General features: G+C 41.0%; 1 protein-coding gene across 1 annotated transcript in view; it reads left to right on the top strand.

The window, feature by feature from the left end:
• blnk (B cell linker) overlaps positions 1-21,535 on the top strand; it is a 200,246-nt gene that overhangs the window by 127,207 nt on the left and 51,504 nt on the right. Inside the window, exons 4-8 of the mRNA XM_055646632.1 lie at positions 1,334-1,399; positions 3,462-3,518; positions 6,891-6,937; positions 8,949-8,995; positions 18,879-19,044. Coding sequence (XP_055502607.1) covers positions 1,334-1,399; positions 3,462-3,518; positions 6,891-6,937; positions 8,949-8,995; positions 18,879-19,044 — 383 coding nt within the window. The remainder of the gene's footprint in view (positions 1-1,333; positions 1,400-3,461; positions 3,519-6,890; positions 6,938-8,948; positions 8,996-18,878; positions 19,045-21,535) is intronic.

Here is a 21,535-nt window from a genome sequence, read left to right as displayed (position 1 = left end):
TATATTTAAGAGGGAGTTAGATGTGGCCCTTCAGCAAGGGGATCAGAGGGTGACTGAAAGGCAGGTACCACCAAGGATGCAGCATGATCATATTAAATGGCACAGGCTCGAGGAGACTCCTGCACCTTTTCCTATGTTTCTATGGGAGATTCTTTTTTCAAAAACTGTACAACTCCTCCCCCTTCTGTTGTGGGGTAGACTGACTCCCCATCTATGCATATCCCTCATCCTGGTCTTTTCCACTCAATAATGTAATTTCATGTTTGAGTAATATTGTGCTGTAATAACTGGCCATTTAAATGCCATTATTATTATCATACACATGCCACATTCAATGCCTTGTAACCGTATCTTTTGTCTGGTGGCAGACCAATCTGGGATAAATAAAGTGGTATTGTATCGTATTTATGAGCAACAGGAAGCTTGGATCACTTTATGCCACCCTTTTAATACTCGTTTTGATTATAATTGTGCTCGCTCCTTCGACAAAATTAGATGATATACAAATAAATTTGAAGTCTTGTCAAGTGGTATGGGTTATTACTAATCCTGACTGGAATCATCAGCTCTAATTCTTTGGGGAGCACTTTTTCCTTCACTGAAGTACCTCAGCATTAATAGTAGAGTGGACACAGCACACCGATGCAATTATTAAGAAGTCACATCAGTGACTACTTCCTGAGAAGATTACGGAGATTCGGCATGTCGAAGAGGATTCTCCTAAACTTCTACAGGTGCACGGTAGAGAGCATTCTGACTGGTTGCATCATGGCCTGGTTCGGCAACTTAAGTGTCCAGGAGCAAAAAAAGACTATAAAAAGTTGTGACCGCTGCCCAGTCCATCACCAGCTTTGACCTCCCCACCGTCAAAGGGATCTATCGTTGTCGCTGCCTCAAAAAGGCAGCCAACATCATCAAAGACCCACACCATCCTGGCCACACACTCATCTCACCACTGCCATCAGGAAGAAGGTACAGGAGCCTGAATACTGTAATGTCCAGGTTCAGGAACAGCTACTTCCCCACAGCCATGAATCTATTAAACACAACAACGAATAAGCTCTGAACTGTGAAAGACTATTATTATTATTGCACTATATTTGTTATTTATTGAATTTTTTTTTTTTTTTCTCTTCCCCCATTATGTACTATGTTCACATATTCTGTCGTGCTGCAGCAAGTAAGAATTTCATTGTCCCATCCAGGACATAGGACAATAAAACACTCTTGACTTGATTTAAGATGAAATGGTCAATGCTCTGCAATGTACCTTTCTGTGACTAGAGAAAGATGTTTGGACTAACAAATATTTCTTGTCTTTTCCTTTTCACAGGCAAATACAAAAAATAGTGAATGACATTAAAAAGAATGAAGGTGGGATTATCAGGAAGTTTAAAAAGTAAGTTTATGTTTTATTCTAAGTAACTATATCATTCATAACCCTACCTTTCATGTATTGCTGCTAATGTTAGGAAGGTTATGAATTAGCTGCAATATCTGAACGCCTCATTTTCCTGAACTAACGGTGATGCATGGCTTCTTTTGTTTCACTCCTTCTTTCTCGGTGAAGGACTGAGCATTCTTGGTTACGCTGAGTACAGTATCTTTAATCTCACAAGATTCATAGCTTTTTTAACTTCCAAGTAAATGAAGACTTGAACGTTCCAATCATGAAAGCAAATGTATCAAATATAGTGATGTTGAATATCTGCTGTTAGCTTATAATTGTTTTGCTTGAAAATGATATCACCCTCCTTGATAGACAGGGTCTCAACCCAAAATGTCGCCAATTCCTTCTCTCCATAGATGCTGCCTCACCCGCTGAGCTTTTCCAGCATTTTGTGTCTACCTCGATTTTACCAGCATCTGCAGTTCTTTCTCAAACATCTCCCTCCTTTGTCTTTGGAACAAATCCAGTTTCCTTTGCGCCACATTGACTGACCGTGTCTTCAGCTGCCTAGACCCTACTACCCTAGTGGATCCTACTACTATCAATCTTTCTTATTTCTCTGCCCCTTTATCCCTCTTTTTCCTATGGATACCACATTTTTTTTATCTTGCTTCTATTGTCTAATTATTTCTCTCAAATGCCCTTTCCACACACTAGGGACAAATTATTCTGACAGCAATTATTCTGACAGCTAAAATGGTCTTATTGGTGTTACAATGCTGTATGGATCCCTTTTTTAAGTTCAAATATGGAGCTTATTTCCCTCTCTTCCTCTGATTTATTCATTTCAAGTGGAGCCTGGTTTGAGAATATGTTAGATCCAGACACCATTGTATTCATGGATTGCAGTTATTGCAATGGCCTTCACGTAACCCTTCCCTTCACCAGACTCACTGGCATTGTAGCTGAATGTTCCTGGGAATTCTTCTGCAATAATTGGGGAACGCCACCTCCATCTGTTTGCCTACTGTTTTGCTCTAAGGAACCTCAGCCAAACAAGTTATTCCTGTGGGTCTTGATAGTGCAGGTCAATCATGGGGTGTCAAGCCTATCATTCCCCACATCAATATGTCTATATTACAGGAAGGATAGGAAACAAGAAAATAAAGCTGCTTTGCTTTGTTCTGAGGGGGATCTGAGTGTTGAATTTAATTTCTAATTGATTACTCACTGACTATTTTCGGGTCTTTCTTCATGGCACAGATTACTTTACAAATGTGAAAGAATTGCAAATTAAGGGATTGCAGTATATTTAGAAATTGGAATACTAATTCTGCATCCTGTGGAATGCTTCTTTTCAGGAGTGATTGGTTATGAGGGAAATGCTCATTGTTATCAAACATATTTGAAATTTAAAACAATAATTATCACTCAAAAAATCAATATCACTGTCAGTCATTATTTGACCCATTTAATATTCTTTCAACATATTTATCTGTTTATTATTGTTTCTGAAGTCTAGTTCTGATGATCATCGATGGTGGTCATTTGAAAAATTGAAATTTTCTTTGTCTTTCCAGGTCTCAATCTTATGACTCCTTTATCTATCTCACGTATCTTTCACTAAAACAAATAGTTTTGTTATAATCTACCTCATTTAAAACGTATATTGTTTTTTTTAATGTTTAAGAAGGAACTGCAGATGCCGAAAAATCGAAGGTAGACACTGGAGAAACTCAGCGGGTGAGGCAGCATCGATGGAGCGAAGGAAATAGGCAACGTTTCAGGCCGAAACCCTTCTTCAGACTGAGTTTCTCCAGCATATTTGTCTACCTTTGTTTTTTTTCATGTTTCTTTACAACTTATTTCATTTTCCTGTTGAAAAGATGGCAAAGTGATTGATGAGACACGGTTATTTAATGGCCATTTGATCTTCCCCAAATTTAACAAAGCTGCTTCCTGATTTGTCCCGTGAAAAAAATGTATTCCGAGAAAAAAAATCATGTTTTGGGATTGTGCTAATTAATAAAACCATGTTTGTTAAGATGTGAGCCTTTCCTCCGACTCATAGGTTCCAAAATGTGCAAGTGGCAGCGATGCGTAAAACTGGGAAAAATACTTGGGATCGGTATGAACGGAAAGCCTGCTTATTCTTTTCATTCTCAGTGTGCTCCAGGATTTGTCTGTTGCAGTAACCAAGAACAGTTTAAAGCTGTGTATCTAACTGCAGGCATTTAGTCCGTGTATTTGTTTTTAACTTTACTGATACTAATAAATATTGTAGAAAAAGGAATAATCACAGCAGATAAGTATTATGAGGCCAATTTCTCAAAACACTTTCATTCACAACGACAAAAAAGTATAAATTTGGAATTGAATCAAAATACTTCATTTATGTCCCTCTGTCTAAAGGTATCATATTTCCTTGAGTATTGTATTCATTGCATTCCTGTTAAAATATACTTTTGCTTATAAGAAGGCTCGAAGCTGTACAACATTTCACATCTTCAATTGAAAAGCACATTTAGGGTTAAGTTTTACTGTTAGGTAGACTGCAAATGTTTATAATTTTTTTTTCTTTAAGATTAGTTCCTGCTAATTTACCGTACAAAGTTGGCACAGCCAGCAGCAAAAGTATATTTACGATGGTACTGTTGCTACTTCCTCATCAGTGAACAACAGGTGCATTTTTACAGGATGGGGAAGTGATATTTTTAAATATTTTAAACTTTGATATCAATGTACTTTGCTAGTACATAGTATCTATTCCAGGAATAAATCGATAACTGATCGGTCCACATGGGTTAGTGTACAGGCTTGCCTATTGAATCAAATAGGCAACACAAAGCTTAAGGTACAACTCGTTATATGCATTCATAGAACATACAACAGTACAGCACAGGAACAGGCCCTTTGGCCCACAATGTTTGCTGAACACTATGCCGAGTTAAACTGATCTCACCTGTCTGCACATGAACCATATCCCTCTATTTTCTGCACTTCCATGTGCCTATCTAAAAGCCTCATAAATATATCAATCGTCGCTGCTTTCACCTCCAACCCTGACAGCACATTCCAGACAATCACCACTAACAAAATGCCCCGCACCTCTCCATTAAACTTTCCCCCTCTCACCTTACAGCTGGGCCCTCTAATGTTGGAAATCTCTACCCAGGAATAAAGGTTCTATCTACCCTATCTATGCCTCTTATGATTATACATACTGCCTCTCGCAATTTTACATAGTCCTTTCATTGGATATAATGGTGATAATGTTATTGAATGATAACATATCATTAATGACCTGTAAATCTTAAAAGAGTAAATAATGTAGGTAAACAAAAAATGCCTCAAATATGTGAGCTACTGTGCATTTATCTCTGAGCAGTGAATATTGAAAGGAGTTGCTATTCAAGGAAATATGGTACATTTGGACATACACTTAGGAATTCAATAAGATGCCGATTTTGTGAGTGTCCATATACATTGTAAAAAGAAAAATTGTTCCGCTAATTTTCCAAGAAATTGTTATCAAAGTCTTTTGGTGGATTTAATGAGATCCTCCATGATTTAAAGAGCCTAAATTTCTTTGCCCATTTCAAGTTGAGTGATTATTCTTTTGTACAATCAGTACAGCGTGGCGAAGATAACAGTTCTGTCCTATTCACAGTCAATGCAGCAGCTACGTATTTACCAGGCATATCTTTCGTGCCAGAAATGGGTGGGATTCTGTTACATGCAATACTGTAGAGACTTTCTGTTCCAATTCAATGCTTTGTGACCTCTTTTAAAATTAGGCAGGTTTATTTAATCTATTACAATGAGTTTCTAGAACAAGAACACTTTGGTTAGAAAAGACACTTCAGTACCATCATTTTGGGCACATGTTGCCTATTCTTCTGGCCTTTATTGGTCAATGCCATATAAATTGCTAAAGAATGTTGATTAAAGCTTAAGCATAATTGCTTGAGCATAACAGCATGACAAGAGCCAAGTCATTTGCGTCATAGGTAAAAATACTAAAATTAATTATTTACTGGTATTCTTGAAAAAGAACAAGTTGTCACTGGTGAGATTTATTTGCAGATTACAGCACAGTGGCGCAGCGGTAGAGTTGCTGCCTTACAGCGCCAGAGACCCGAGTTCGATCCTGACCATGGGTGCCGTCTGTACAGAGTTTGTACGTTCTCCACGTGACCTGCGTGGGTTTTGTCCGGGTGCACCGGTTTCTTCCCATATTCCAAAGACATACTGCTTTGAAGGTTAAATGACTTGGTAAAATTGTAAATTGTCCCTAGTGCGTATAGGATAGCGTTAGTGTGAAGGGATGGCTGGTCGGCGCAGACTCGGTGGGCCAAAGGATCTGTTTCCACACTGAATTTCTAAAATCTAAAAAAAAATCACACATTTGTATTAGTCTTGGCTCAGTTGCTAGCGATCCTACCTTGCGGTTGGGATCTTGAGAACTGAGCACTTTACATCAGATGGTACTAGGTGCTGTCAGTGTAGTGCCACATTAAACCAAGGTCCAATCTGGCCGATCAGGTGGATAGAAAGTAACATGGTGCGGAATTCAAACAAACAGAGACCCTCTCCGAAATGTTCAGACAAATATTTATCTTTATACTAACCATAATTAAATAGTTTAATTGAAGATGTATTTCACAACAAATTAATGGCCTCATGTTCCGACATCAGTATTCATCACCACACTTGCTTTGGTGCTTTGCAACATCTGCTGTTCTGATGTACCAGGACATTCAATAAGGTGACCTATATGCCTCCTCCCAAATTACTCTGCTGGAAAAGCAGGATCCCATGATGTGACGCCAATCTTAATGCAATGTTGGACCACTTTCCTAGCATGCTCGGCCTATTTGAACCCATTCCTAAAATGAACTGACTAAATTCATTTTAAAAGTGAAGGTGAGGTTTTGGTAGTTTAGGTTCCAAGTGACAAATGGGAGCTATTAATATCTCAGTATCCCTTTTCCACCATTTATATAACCTGGCTCCTGGCTTCAGTATCAGCTGATACTGTGTTGATAGAAAACAGATGAACTGCAGGGGAATGTTCATGTAATCGCTGAATCTTCCCTGTAGTGACAGTAATGGTCCTCAAGGTGAACCAACAAATCATTTGGGAAAGGTTCGCCGTCCTATAACTGGCGTTAGAACCTCCATCACATCCTCTTGAAGGTCAGGTCAGAAATTTGTAAGCATATGTGTGTAACATCAATGGCTCATTTTGTTTACTCACCAGGTGCTATTCAAAGAGCTAACTTCACTCACATGACCTCTGACAGTGATCCAAATACTGTCATGCTTCTAGAATGCATTGACTAACTTGCAATTGCTTTTACAGCTGAATAAGGCCTAGTGCATGTTGTACTGAAAATACTAACAATTTGAAATGTAACATTCCCTGCCATTCCCTGCACATTGCCTGAAGCTTATGGCTTGATGATTATTTAATCTATTTTTCTCTTAATTGCTGCAGAATCACTAAACAAGCACCACCTACTGTTCCTCACAGAGATTACACAGGTAAAGTTGTCTACAAAAATTTTGATCGGTTTCAGTTTCTGTTTTAGTTTAGTTTATTGTCACGTGTGCCGAGGTACAGTGAAAAGCTTTTGTTGTGTGCTAACCAGTCAGCAGAAAGACAATACATGGTTACAATCAATCCATTTACAATGTACAGGTGCATGAGGAATAACGTTACTGCAAGGTAAAGCCAGCAAAGTCCGATCAAGGACAGTCTGAGGGTTATCAAAGAGGTAGACAGTAGTTCAGGGCCACTCTCTACTTGTGGTAGGATGATTCAGTTGCCTGATAACAGCTGGGAAGAAACTGTCCCTGAATTGGGAGGTGTGCATTTTCACACTTCTATACCTTTTGCCTGATGGGAGAGGGGAGAAGAAGGAGTGGCCAGGGTGCGACTCGTCCTTGATTATGCTGCTGGCCTTGCCGAGGCAGCGTGAGGTTTCAATGAAGTCAATAGAAGGGAGGTTGGTTTATGTGGTGTTCTGGGCTGCGTCCGAATTTAAACTTTTAAAAGTGAATAGGATTTGTGTTCTTTTACCCGACTCTGAGAGGAAACATGCAGAACAGTAAGACAAATTTGACGATCATTTAATTTTGCTTAGTTAATTCAAAAACTTTCAGGAGTGAAGTCCTTGATCATAGCAAGAACAACAGCATGAATATTTATCACAGCTTTCACAGCAGGGAATGATATGATTAAGATTTATGAATTTTGAAAAATGATATCATGATTGAACATACAAAGCCCTATTTATTTTTGAGTGAAACACATTAAAATGTAAGTGATTTTCATTGCAACTGATGCTTGGCAGGTCCTGACGAACGCACACATGCATAACATAACAACCAATTCCCCTGCCTTCAATCACTTTGGAAAGAATTACCACAGATTTACAATGGATATAACATTTTGATGAGTGTTTGTGAACAAAGCTCAACGTTAAATCAGGTTTTTCATTTCAAACCACCTACAAGTCCACGGTGCAACTGCAGCTTAAACTTGTATTTTCTAAACATGCTAGGTTTTGTTAGAAACTTATAGGAGATAAGTGTAAGATTTAAAGCTGCATTATTATAAAATGGAAGAAGTCTAGTCCCTATATGCATATAAAAACTAATCTTGAAGACGTAAAATCCTGCAGATATTGGAATCTGGATCAACAGGCAATCTGCCGGAGGAACTCAGCAAGTCAGGCAGCATCTGTGGGGAGAATGCAATTGTTAACATTTTGGGTTGAAACTGTATCAAAGGTGTCCTAGTGGTGGTAATTTGCATATCGCTGTGCCTTAATTGGTTACACGTGACAATAAAAGACCTTTGAAACCTTTACTTTCAATCCAAGACGTAACAATGTATTCCCTTCACAGTCGCTGCCCGACCCACGGAGTCCTCCAGTGGATTGTACAAAAATTCCCAGATGCTATGTTCCTTGCTTGTAATACATGTATGGACCCTTCACCGCATTCTAGCCATGTTGGAACTTCCAGGAAACAACATGGATTATCAGTTAAATCAGATCATACTTATTATTGTGAAAGGCTCACTCTACCATTGGCTTTGTTTATAATTGTTGCTTAAAAATGTAAATTTTTGACCAGAGGTTTTCCATTTCTCAATGGGCTATCAGCAAACAATTGATTAAACTTGTAAAGGAAGGAACTGCTGATGCTGGTTTACACAGAAGGTAGAACACAGAATGTTGGGGTAACTCAGCAGAACAGGCAGCATCTCCGGAAAGAAGGAAAGTGTGAAGTTTCGGGTCCAGATTCTCTCAGTCTGAAGAAGGGTCTTGACCTGAAACGTCACCCATTCCTCTATCCAGGGATGCTGCCTGTCCCGCTGAGTTACTCCAGCATTTTGTGTCTGTCAAAAGTAAACTTGGTTCTCCAGAATCTAAATTGCAGCCCTTCCACCCTACTAATGATTTGTTTTGCTTGATGTCATTCCAAAATATGGAATAACATCATTATTTTGGTTACTGAAAATATATTTTCTTATTCTATTAATTAGAAGGAGCTGAAGGACCTGGTGATGAACGGTGGTCTGACAATGAATTTGTAAGTGTTTAAAACTATTTGACTGGAATGTCACTAATTATATAAAACACTTCAACTGAGAAGGCTCCTAATGTTGGAAAGGGGTTGTAAATGTTCTTGTAGGATATGTAAAGTAGGATATGTTCTGGATTAGGTGTCAGAGGTTATGAGGAGGAGGCAGGAGAATGGGATTAGGAGGGAATGATAGGTCAGCCATGATTGAATGGCGGAAGAGACATGATTCAGCCTAATTCGTCTTGTATCACTTATGATCTTATGATCTAATCATAGTTCTGCCCACCATTAAGAATCACTGCCTGTGGTGTTTCCAGGCACACACTGCACATCATGTACAGACATCATGTCCAACAGGCACAAGCCACTCCACACTCCAAATGCAAAAATGGTTTACAGAATAAATCTAATTTCCCCTCCCCCATAAATATGAACTTGGGGTTGATTAGGGATCGTCAACATGGTTTTGTTCATGGAAGATCATGTCTCATTAATCCGATTGAGCTTTTTAAAGAAGTAACTAAAAAGGTTGATGAAGTCAAAGCTGTGGGTATGGTCTCCATGGCCTTCAGCATGGCTTTTGATCAGGTTCTACATGGCAGGCTGCTCTGGGAGGTTAGATCACATATGATCCTGGGAGATCTAGCCAAGTGGATAGACAATTGGTTCCATGGAAGGAAGCAGAGGGTGATGTGGAAGGTTGTTTAACAGGCAGGAGGTCTGTGACTAGTGATGTGACTCAGGGATCTGTGCTGGGCCCATTGACGTTTGTGATTTATGTCAATGATTTGGATGAGAATGTAGAAGGCGTGATTAATAAGTTTGCAGATGATACTGATATTGCAGGTAGCGAAGATCTTTATCAAAAATTACAGCAAAAAAATCTTAATTAGTTGGGCAAGTGTGATGCGGAATGGTTAATAGAGTTTAATGCAGATAAGTGTGAGGTGTTGCATTTTGGGAAATCAAACCAGGACAGGACCTTCACAGTGAATGGCACAGCCCTGGCAGGGTCATAAGGTCATGTGATAGGAGTAGAATTAGGCCATTTGCCCATTAAGTCTACTCCACCATTCAATCATGGCTGATCTATCTCTCCATCCTAACCCCATTCTCCTGCCTTCTCCACATAACCTCTGACACCCATACTAATCACGAATCTATCTATCTCTGCCTTAAAAATATCCACTGATGGCCTCCACAGCCTTCTGTGGCAAAGAATTTCACAGATTACCTCCCCCTCGAACAAATACATTTCTCCTCATTTCCTTCCTAAAAGAACGTCCTTGAATTCTGAGGCCATGACCTCTAGTCCTAGACTCTCCCACTGGTGGAAACATCTTCTCCACACCCACTCTATCCAAGCCTTTCACTATTCTCTATGTTTCAATCAGGTCCCCCCTCATTCTTCTAAACCCCAGCGAGTTCAGGCCCAGTGCCGACAAATGCTCATCATAGGTTAACCTACTCATTCCTGGGATCAGTCTAGGGGCCTGGGTAGAGGATGAGAAGGCTAGGACTTTATCCTTAGAGCACAGGAGGATGAATGGTGATATTATAGAGGTGTATATGATCATCAGGGAAATAGATAGAGTAAATGCACAGTCATTTACCCAGAGTAGAGGAATCAGGAACCAGAGGATAAATATTTAAGTTGAGGAGAATGATTTAATAGGAACCTGAGGGGCAACGTTTTCACACAGAGGGTGGTGGGTATGTGGAACGCACTGCCAGAAGAGGTGGTTGTGTCGGGTACTATAATGACATTTAACAGACATTTAGCTAGATACACATTTAGGAGAGCTTTAGAGGGATACTAGACCAAGTGCAGACCCGTTAGGTCTGCTCCCCCATGGTGTGATTGGCCATGGGCAGGTTCCATCGATGCACCCGTCTCCCCATTGGAACTGAGCTCCCGTTCCCAAATCTGCAATCTTGCAGCCCTCCCCTGCCTGCTGCAGCAGTGAAAAGTTCAGTGTTCCTCTCTTGCAAAACTTTGTTTCGAAGTGTGTTGGAAGCTGACATGTAATGGAGAAGATGGACAGACACAAAAAGCTGAAATTACAGGTCAGGGGGCATCTCTGGTGGGGGGGGGGGGTTTTGGATCGAGAAGGATTTGATTAAAAAACACGTACTTCAACACGACAAAATGAAATGAGGAGCGGATACTTAGAAAGAAAAGCGAAATCTCTACCGAAATGGAAAATATCTCGGAGATTGAGCGTCTGGATTGGGCGTGGCAATGAGTCAAAGGAAGAAATGCAGCCGGACGGCAGGCGGACGGCAGGCGGACTGATTTGAGTTTTAGATAGATAGATAGATAGATAGATAGAGAGATAGATAGATAGATAGATAGATAGATAGATAGATAGATAGATAGATAAGATAGATAGATAGATAGATAGATAGATAGATAGATAGATAGATAGATAGATAGATGGCCAAACGTGAGCATATGGGACTAGAGTAGATGAGGCATCTTGTTTGGCATGGGCAAGTTGGATCGAAGGGCCTGGTCCCATGCTGTATGACTCTATGACCTCAGCTTCTGCAATCTGCAGGTAAACATTAACATAAACTTGCATTCAGCAGGGCAGTTTTTTGAAAAACTACTTCTTAACATTTAGAGGCATGGGCATAAATAATTTAATGATGGACAGACACATGAAGCTGGAGTAACTTAGCAGGTCAGGCAGCATCTCTGGAGAAAAGGAAAGGTGACGTTTTGGATCGAGACCCTTCTTCAGACTAAGAGTCAGGGGAAAGGGAAATGAGAGATGAAGACGGTACTTAGGATAAATGAATGGTAGATATGCAGAAACTAACAATAACCATGGAAATGTGGAGTCCACAATGGTCCATTGTTGGTTGTGGATTAGGTGATAATGAGTCCACGACAGACAGTGGAACTCAACAGGATGACAGCAAAATGAGTACGGCCACTAGGGTAAGGGAGGGGTGGAGAGAAAGGGGATGCAAAGATTACTTAATGTTAGAGAAGTCAATGCTCATACCTCTGGGGTGTAAGCTGTCCAAGTGAAATAGGAGGTGCTGTTCCTCCAATTTGTGATTAGCCTCACTCTGACAATGGAGAGGACCCAGGACAGAGAGGTCAGTGTGGGAATGGGAAGGGGAGTTAAAGTGTTTGGTAACAGGGAGATCGTGTAGGCTGGTATTAACGTACAACTGACACAGGACTAAATATGTATGCCAAGTACAGAACCCATCGGATCTGCCTCATTAAGATTGTCATCCTGCACTGTAAATTTCCACACGGGTGACACCTTTATTCAACATAACTGCAGCCAGTAATTTGCATATAACAAAGCAATTTTCACTAATAATAAATTGCTGGTGTCCCTGTTCACATTGCACACTTGATATAATCAGTCACATTTTGGCCAGAGTAAGCTCCCAATGCATGATTAACCAAAGCTCATTTGTTTTTTACTGCTCCGTCATGGAAACCCAATGGCCTTCAGAATCAATGAGAAGCTGTGGAACATTGTGTTCCATGCTTTGGGGAAAAGGTGTCCGTTGTAGTCTTCGGAAGGAATATTTTCAATCCAATGAAAATTATGAATTTGTTACCTATAAATTGCACTGACCCACCTTGTACATTAAACATGTTGTTATTTTGAAAATATTCATAGATTTTGCTGATAAGAAATTAGACATTTTGAGATATTCACACTTTGCTGTTGAAATCAAATAATAATCATCAAAGAAAATATATTTTCTAGCATTTATTTCAAGAGGGCTTGTATACAAAAACAGGGATGTAATGCTGAGGCTCTATAAGGTGCTGGTAAGGCCCCATTTGGAATATCGTGAGCAATTTTGGACACCATATCTAAGGAAGGATGTGCTGGCTCTGTAGAGGGTCCAGAGGAGGTTTACAAAAATGATCTCAGGAATGAGTAGGTTAACCTATGATGAGCGTTTGTAGGTACTGGGCCTGTACTCGCTGGAGTTTAGAAGAATGAGGGGTGTTCTCATTAAAACATACAGAATAGTGAAGTTTGGATAGAGTGGATGTGGAGAGGATGTTTCCACTAGTGGGAGAGCTTAGGACTAGAAGTCATAGCCTCAGAATCAAAGGACGTTCATTTAGGAAGGAGATGAGGGGAAATTTATTTAGACAGTGGGTGGTGAATCTATGGAATTCTTTGCCACAGAAGGCTGTGGAGGCCATGTCAGTGGATATTTTTAAGGCATAGATAGATAAATTCTTGATTAGTACAGGTGTCAGAGGCTATGGGGAGAAGGCAGGAGAATGGGTTTAGGAGGGAGAGATAGATCAGCTTTGATTGAATGCCGGAGTAGACTTGATGGGCCGAATGGCCTAATTCTGCTCATATCACATGACCTTATGACCTTATGTGCATAATTTCAGGGTGACTCCCATAAAACTTTGATTTCAAGGGGCATGTAAACTTGGCTATAGAATAATTTGGGTTTTTTTAGCAAATGTTGAGCAACATTCGTATGCAGCATGCAATACAATTGCAATAAAAATGCACTTTTTAAGGCAAATTGCTTATCCTCTTTGAGATATACCAAGTCTCCCTACCTCACCCTCTGTGTATCTGAAACATTAACAATGCGTGGAGGTACTCCAGCTTTTTGTGTCAATCTGTCATTTTCCCCATAACCTTTGACACCCGTTTTAATCAATAATTTGTCTATCTCTGCCTTAAGAATATCCACTGACTTGGTCTCCACAGCCTTCTGTGACAACATATCCTGATCTTCCTTACCCCACCAACTGCACAACTCCCCTCCCAAACTCTAATTTAGTTTGCACACTCCAGAAGGAGAAGCATTTTAATGCACAAAGTGCAACACTGATCTTTAGAATGCAACACCTTGGGCCTCATTATCTGTAGATTCTTGCTAAGGCAGCTCCCCTGAAAAATGGCTAAATCAACAACATTTTTAAGAAGCTAAGGAATTTCTAAGTCTGAAGAAGGGTCTCGACCCGAAACGGCACCCATTCCTTCTCTCCAGAGATGCTGCCTCACCCGCTGAGTTATTCCAGCATTTTGTGTCTGCCTTCAATTTAAACCAGCATCTGCAGTTCTTTCCTCTGGTTCTGCCCAAAGGAAGTGAAAACTACAGCATATACAACATTGGTTAGACCCTTACTGGAATATTCTTCATGCGCCTGGGACCTATACAAAACTGGTCATATCAACAAACCAGAACGGGTACACAGAGGAAAGCAGCACGCTTTTGCATCGGGAACTACAGTAGAGGTAGCAGTGTCACCCATATGCTGTCTGACCTGGAGTGGGAATCGCTGGAAACATGAAGGGCAAGAAACAGACTAGCCATCTTGTACAAGATTCAAAAGGGGATCGTGGACATAACTACAGATAGATACATAACATACTCAACAGGAAGGAGAACAAGAAAGAGAAATGATATGCAAATAGAAACCCCATTCGCCAAGACAGATATTGATAAGAACTCATTCTTTGTAAGAACCTTAAGGGAATGGTATAAACTAGACAACAATACAGTCAAATCACCTTTGCTTGACAGTTTTAGGGGGGCATTAACAGTGTGCACAACACATCCAAGTTGGCGATATGCAGAGTACTGCCCTGCCGACTACAAATTCAGACTACAAATTCAGAAGAAGGTTCTTTCTTACACAAATTTCTAAGCCCTATCTTTTTAAAGAAAAGTAACTAATATTCTACAGCACATCTTGCTGATAGCGCTTTTAAATTTCCTTTGAGTGTTATTAGTGGACTAGACCATTGTTGCTGTGTGGTTGGCCTGAGAAAGTGATGGTCCGTCATCCCTTTGAACCACTTGTTTTCCCATTTTTGTGCGAGATGGCGACTTCATCGATTCTGACCCAGCAACAATACAAAAAATAATATGTAGGAGGGTAAAAACAATATTTCTTTATGGTGTACAATAGATATCATTCTTAAAAGTTGATAAATTCTCCCTCTCATATTGCTTGCTCCGAAGTGGATGTAATTTACAGCCAAACTGGCAGATATGAGCACGAAATTGGGAATATAAAGGCTATGATTCAAAAGTTCAGCAGGGCTGTAGAAAAGTTCCACAAAAATCCATTAATCACTGCAGCTGGATAACTATTAGTATCTGTCATTGGATAAATTAGCACTTACATCTATTCTTTTTATCGTTTTCTCTGTTGTAACTTGCTAAAACGTGTAAGCGTATAACATCACAGTGCAGGAAACTACACAACCAGAACAGGGAAAACATCTGTGCATCTCCGTAAACATTGTATTGTATTCAATTTATTGTCATTGTCTCAATTTGAGACAACGAAATGAATTTTCCATACAGGCAGTATCATTAAAAAAAAATCACAAAGAAATTATAAAAATAAATAATAAATAAATAATAAAACATATTAAAAATAAAATTGAAATTAAATTAAAATTTTTTAAAAAAGCACAAATACAGAAGTCCACGACACAACATAACATAAATGGCACCCAGGTGAGGACGGCACCATAGTCCAGCCAGCCTCCCCTCCGTGTTCATCCGTGGACGGGGCCTTCCAAGCACCCGCAGTCGCCGCCCCGGGTGGCCCGATGTTCAGGCCCTCACGCCGGGCTGGTGGAATGCCGACGCCGAACCCCAACGGTGAGCAGCCTCCTCCTCAGCGGCCCGGACCTCCTGATCAGCCGCCTCCCGCTGCCGGAGTCTGCAGCTCCCGAGTCCGCAGGTCGAGCCGGGCAGAGTCACAGGACCCCGCGTTGATTAGTCAGCGCCGCCCGCGTTGGGAGCTCTGCAAACCGCAGCTCCGTGATGTTGGTGCAGCAGGTCCAGCACTCCGGGCTCCAAACGGCGACCCCCGGTAAGGCATCACCAGCCCCGCGATGTTCCAGCGCTGTCCCGCCGCTGCTGGAGCTCCGGTCGATCCCGGCAGGAAAGGCCGCGCCAATCCAGGTAGGTAGGCCGCTGTGTGGGGGGGGGGGGGGGGGGGAGGACGCGACTCGAATAATAGTCGCGTCCTCACCAGGAAGCGGCTGAAGGACGGTATCCCCCGCACCGTGCCCTCCTCCCCCACATAAAAACACCAAAAAAACACAAAAAAACACACTTTTACATAACTAAATAAACAAAAAAACAAAAAGATACCGGGCTGTAGGTGGAGGCTGCTGGCACCAGCGCCACCAGAAGTACAAACATGTTACCAAGTAAACATCACCAGGACTAAGCGGAAAGTGAATTCAATATAATCCCAGATAGATACAAAAAGCTGGAGTAGTTCAGCGGATCAGATCACATCTCTGGAGAAAAGGAATAGGTGACATTTCGGGTCAAGACCCTTCTTCAGACTGTGCACATTATCATATGCAGAAAGATAAATAAAAAGAAGGGAAGATTACATTATGAGAGAGAGCAAGAGGAAAGAGACATGCAAAAATAACCCGATTCCAAAACACCACCTAATCATATTCTCCAGAGATGCTGCCTGACCTGCTGAGTTACTCCAACACCTGGTGTCCTTTTTTGTAAACCAGCATCCGCAGTTCCTTGTTTCTACATAACAATTACAATGATTTGTAGCTAAACTTTAAAAAGTCTTCCTCATTTTATCCATTTCTCTATTTTCTATAGTACTTCAATATAAATAAAAAGTGTTAAATTCAAATTATTTTAAAATGTAAATAATCCAACAAGATTTTCAGCATATCTGTCTCTCCCCTGCAGTTGTACCTTTTAAGCATAACTAACAGAGAGTGTTAGTTACAATCCTGGTACTTGGAAAGTAAAATCTGGCCTTTTGTTTCATATGGGGATTGAAAGCAAAGGGAGGAGATTTAAAGAAAGATGGAAATTAGTTGACAACATGTTACCGAGACACAATGAACATGTTCCTTATTCAATTAATCAAAACTGCACAAGAAATTTAATTCAGACATTCATACGAAATGTGTTATGTAAACAACTCATTACATCTGCACCAACCGCAAACTGCATGACAAATCACATTACACATTTAATGTAAATTTTAATATAAAGTGTCAAATTAGTTTGACACGGCATGTTGGCGCAGCGGTAGAGTTGCTGCCTTGCAGCGCCAGAGACCCGGTTTTGATCCTGACTACGGGTGCTGTCTGCACAAAGTTTATGTTCTCCTTGTGAGCTGCGTGGGTTTCCCCCGGGATCATCCGGTTTCCTCCCACACTCCAAAGACGTGAAGGTTTGTATGTTAATTGGCTTGGTATAACTGTAAGTTGCCCTGAGTGGGTGTAGGATAGTGTTAATGTGCGGGAATCGCTGGTCGGCGCAGACCCGATGGACCGAAGGCCGAAGGGTCAGTTTCCGCGCTGTATCTCTAAGCTAAACTAAAACTAAAGCTTAGAATTGCATTGATGTAGCATCACAGAGAAACATGATTGTATTTCCATTGTCTCTGTTATTAGGTTTATTAGGTTTTCCTTTATGGAAAATATGGATCAACTGGCTAACCCTAACCACCCACTTATGTGGAAACTGCATTAGTCATTTGTGTAGAAATGGGCCAACTGGCCAGAAAGCACTTCTAATAGAGAGAGTCCTGAAATGTCCTTAGTACCAAAACACATCAGCAGCTTGCCTGGATGAATGAGAATAAATGTGTTCAAAATTAACTCAAAATTACAGGTTTGTGAAGGAAAACTTGTTCAACCCACTGAATACTGAGGCTGGGAAAACTGTAACTTGTAAATTACCTATACCAACATCAAAGAGTGTTTTAACTAAGGAAGGTGAAATCCAAGAAATATGGATCCCATTTTATCACATTTTAAAAGATGTTAGCCACTGGGTGAAGTATCCTTCCACACCGGGGCTGTGAGCAAGATAGAGGGGCAGAGAGTGCATGCACAGATAAATCTCCTCCCCCAATAATCATCCATAAAGTAATGTGAACCAAAGGCATAAGCACATGCTCACTCGAGAGTCAAGAATATTTTATTGTCCCAGATAGAACAATGAAATTCTTACTTGTAACAGCACAACAGAATATGTAAACATAGTACACTGTAAACAAAAATAAAGTTCAGTCTGTGTGCGTGTACATATACACACATACACACACACACACACACACATACAGACACACACACACACACACATACAGACACACACACACACACACACACACACACACACACACACACACACACACACACACACACACACACACATACAGACACACACACACACACACACACACACACACACACACACACACACACACACAGACACACACATACAGACACACACACACACACACACAGACACACACACACACACACACACACACACACACACACACACACACACACACACACACACACACACACACACACACACACACACACACACACACACGTGCACAGGAAAACAAACAATATTAGTGCAAAAAGGCAAAACCAATACACCCCAAGTCTATGTAGTTCAGAGCATAAAAAAAGGTTATGTGTGCGTATATATACATATACGCACATATACACACAGACACACAAATTTGCAAATAGTGCAAAAAAAACAAATCCAATGCCCTCAAGTCTATGTAGTTTGGAGCTTATTTGGAATAACATGCGCACAAACCCCTCTAAAGTGTATGTCTCTGCTTGCCCTGCTGCCAGCGTGAATCATTCTTGGCATCAATCTCCGCTGATGAAAATGATACATTAACCATAAAATTACTTGATACAATTTAAAATGAAAATAAACGCTGTACCAGCTAATGAAATATTAACACTTGATAATAGTGTGATTGGACTTTTGGAGTGGATATTTTCTTTTAGTCTGATTCAAAATCAAATGCTGTGCAAATTGACATAGCGTATTAAATCAAATAACTGTAATCCAGAGCCAGTCTTCTGCTTGTATTCAGGATAATTGTGATTATGAAAACCCAGATGGACATTCTGAAGACTCTGACACTTATGAAGATCCACGTGAAGACGGGGAAGGTGATGAAAACTATGAGCCACCTCCGAGTGAAAATCCCAAGAAAATGATTCCAAACATTTTTCAAGGTTTTAAAAGTGAATATGCAGGTATTCTATGATTCATATGTTTTCAATTCCATTCGGTTTTTCACCTTTTGTGAATGTACAGTTACAAGAATTTGTATGGTTGAAAGTTATGGGACTGTCCCACTTAGGCGACTCTTTAGGCAACTGCCAGGGACTAATTTGAATGAAATTCACCTACATCAACTGGCGACAACCAACATCAGCTCCTACGACAACCTACGACAGCATAAATTGTTGCCACTGTCGCCGAAAAAATTTCAAAATGTTGAAAATTTTGCGGCAGTCACCTGTAGTCGCCCAAAAACTCGCCTAAATGGGACAGGCCCTTTAGTAAGCACAAAGTATTTACAAAGTGAGCACGTTCAGAAATGCAATCTTTAGATCAATCACGTATTGATTACTTTCCCTTGGCTATGAACCGCTGAGATTCTTTCCATCTCAGCTGTAATTTGATTTCTGTTTATACTTGTATCATGCATCTTAGAAAAGAAACTATGTATCTTGCTCCCTTGCTCGAGATTGCCAATCAGTTCTGTTCTTTGCTTTTTAATATAAGAAGTGGCTGGGTATTCACCGGTGCCAGGAAAGGTGTGTTAACTGCTTGGCCCAACGCACACTGTGGGGGTATCTGCTGCAGAAAAATTATATCGTGCACATGTCTCAAGGTGCCATGGGCAACACAACTGGTCTTCTGCTGACCATCTCAAACTCCGTTCCAGAGTTAGTGATGCATGGGGAGAAACGTTCACAGGTCCTGACTGAATTGACTTGATTGTGAAAAGTGCTACAAAGTTCCTTGAAGGTGGAATCACAGGTAGATAGGTTCGTTAAAAAGGCTTTTGGCCGACATCAGTCAGAGTCTTGAGTATAGAAGTTGGCCTTATTGAGTACAGTGAAAAACGTGTGGTGTTCGCTAACCAGTCGGCAGAAAAAGATAATACATGATTGTAATGGAACTATCCAAGATGTACAGATACATGATAAAGGGAATATTGTGAATGACGTTTAGTGCAATATAAAGAACAGTAAAGTCAGATCAAAGATAGTCCGAGGGTCTCCAAATGAGGTAGATAGTTGCTAAGGACTGCTCTCTAGTGTCTGATAGCATGGTTCAGTTGCCTGATTATAGCTGGGTTGAGGATAATTTTGTTGCGGAGGAGTGGAGTGGGAGACAAGGTTTAGGGTGGGGGGGGGGGGGGGGTATGGTCAGGGTCAGTCAGATGATGAAGGATTTGAAGTAGAGTTTTGGGAGGGGTGGCAATCCCGATCTAATGTTTGGACCAAGTGGTAGATTTTATTTTACACAAAGAGCTGTCAGTTCAAGAACAAACTCTGGTCAGTTCAAGTAAGTTTTATTAAGTTTCACCAAAGGAGGTTTGATTTTTGTTGTGATGGCTTGCCTCCTGGCACCTGAATTAATATTATGGGGTTGGTGTGCAGTCACCGGCCCTTGCTGTTAGATAGTGCTTGCAATATCCAGGTGTCTCCATGCATCATTCTGTTAAACACCTGAGGGAACATAGAACAAAAGTGCACAATTCAGGTCAAAGTCCCATTGATCGAGTTTCCGATTAAATTCTTATCACATTCAGCACAAGCTTTGCATGAAGATATCTCCAGGGCAGCAGAGGGGTGCGGCCTGTAGACCTGCTGTGTCGCTGCACCACCAATCCAGGTTCAACCTTGACCTCAGGTGCTGCCTGTGAACTTTGCACTTTCTCCCCATAACTTCATGACCTCCCTCCCTGTTCTCAGGTTCCTTCTCTAATTCCAGAGGCGTGCAAGTTGGTGGGTTAACTGACTGGTGGGTAAATTGGTCCTTTCGTGTAGCTGACTGGTGGAATTGAAAGGGACCTATTGAAAATGTGGTATTAATGTAAGATTAGTGTAAGTGTGTTGACTAGGTGGGTCGAAGGACCTGTTTCTGCACTGTATCTCTCTGTGACTTGGGCGGCACAGTGACACGATGCCATAATGCCAAAGACCCGGGTTCGACCCTAATATCGGATGCTGTCTGTGTGGAGTTGCACATTCTCCCTGTGACCGCGTGGGTTTTCTCCGGGTACTCCGGTTTCCCCTCACATCTGAAAGATTTCCATGTTCGTAGGTTAATTAACCTCTGTAATTGCCCCTGGTGTAAGGGGAATTGATACAAAAGTGGAATAACTTGGAATGTGGCGCAGTGGTAGAGTTGCTGCCTTACAGCACTTGCAGCGCCGGAGACCCGGGTTCGATCCCGACCACGGGTGCTGTCTGTACGGACCGCATGGGTTTTCTCCGAGATTTTCAGTTTCCTCCCACACTCCAAAGACGTACAGGTTTGTAGGATAATTGGCTTGGTATAAGTGTAAATTGTCCCTAGTGTGTGTAGGATAGTGTTAGTGTGCGGGGATCACTGGTCAGTCTGGATTTGGTGGGCTGAAGGGCCTGTTTCCGCGCTGTATCTCCAAACTAAACTAAACTAAACTAGTGTGAATGGATCAATAATGGTTGTCATGTACCCGGTCGGCTG

The sequence above is a fragment of the Leucoraja erinacea genome, chromosome 15, assembly GCF_028641065.1.
Source record: "Leucoraja erinacea ecotype New England chromosome 15, Leri_hhj_1, whole genome shotgun sequence".
Classification (NCBI taxonomy): Eukaryota; Metazoa; Chordata; class Chondrichthyes; order Rajiformes; family Rajidae; genus Leucoraja; species Leucoraja erinaceus.
The sequence above is the reverse complement of the archived record's forward strand: the minus strand, read 5'-3'. Positions and strand labels throughout refer to the sequence as shown.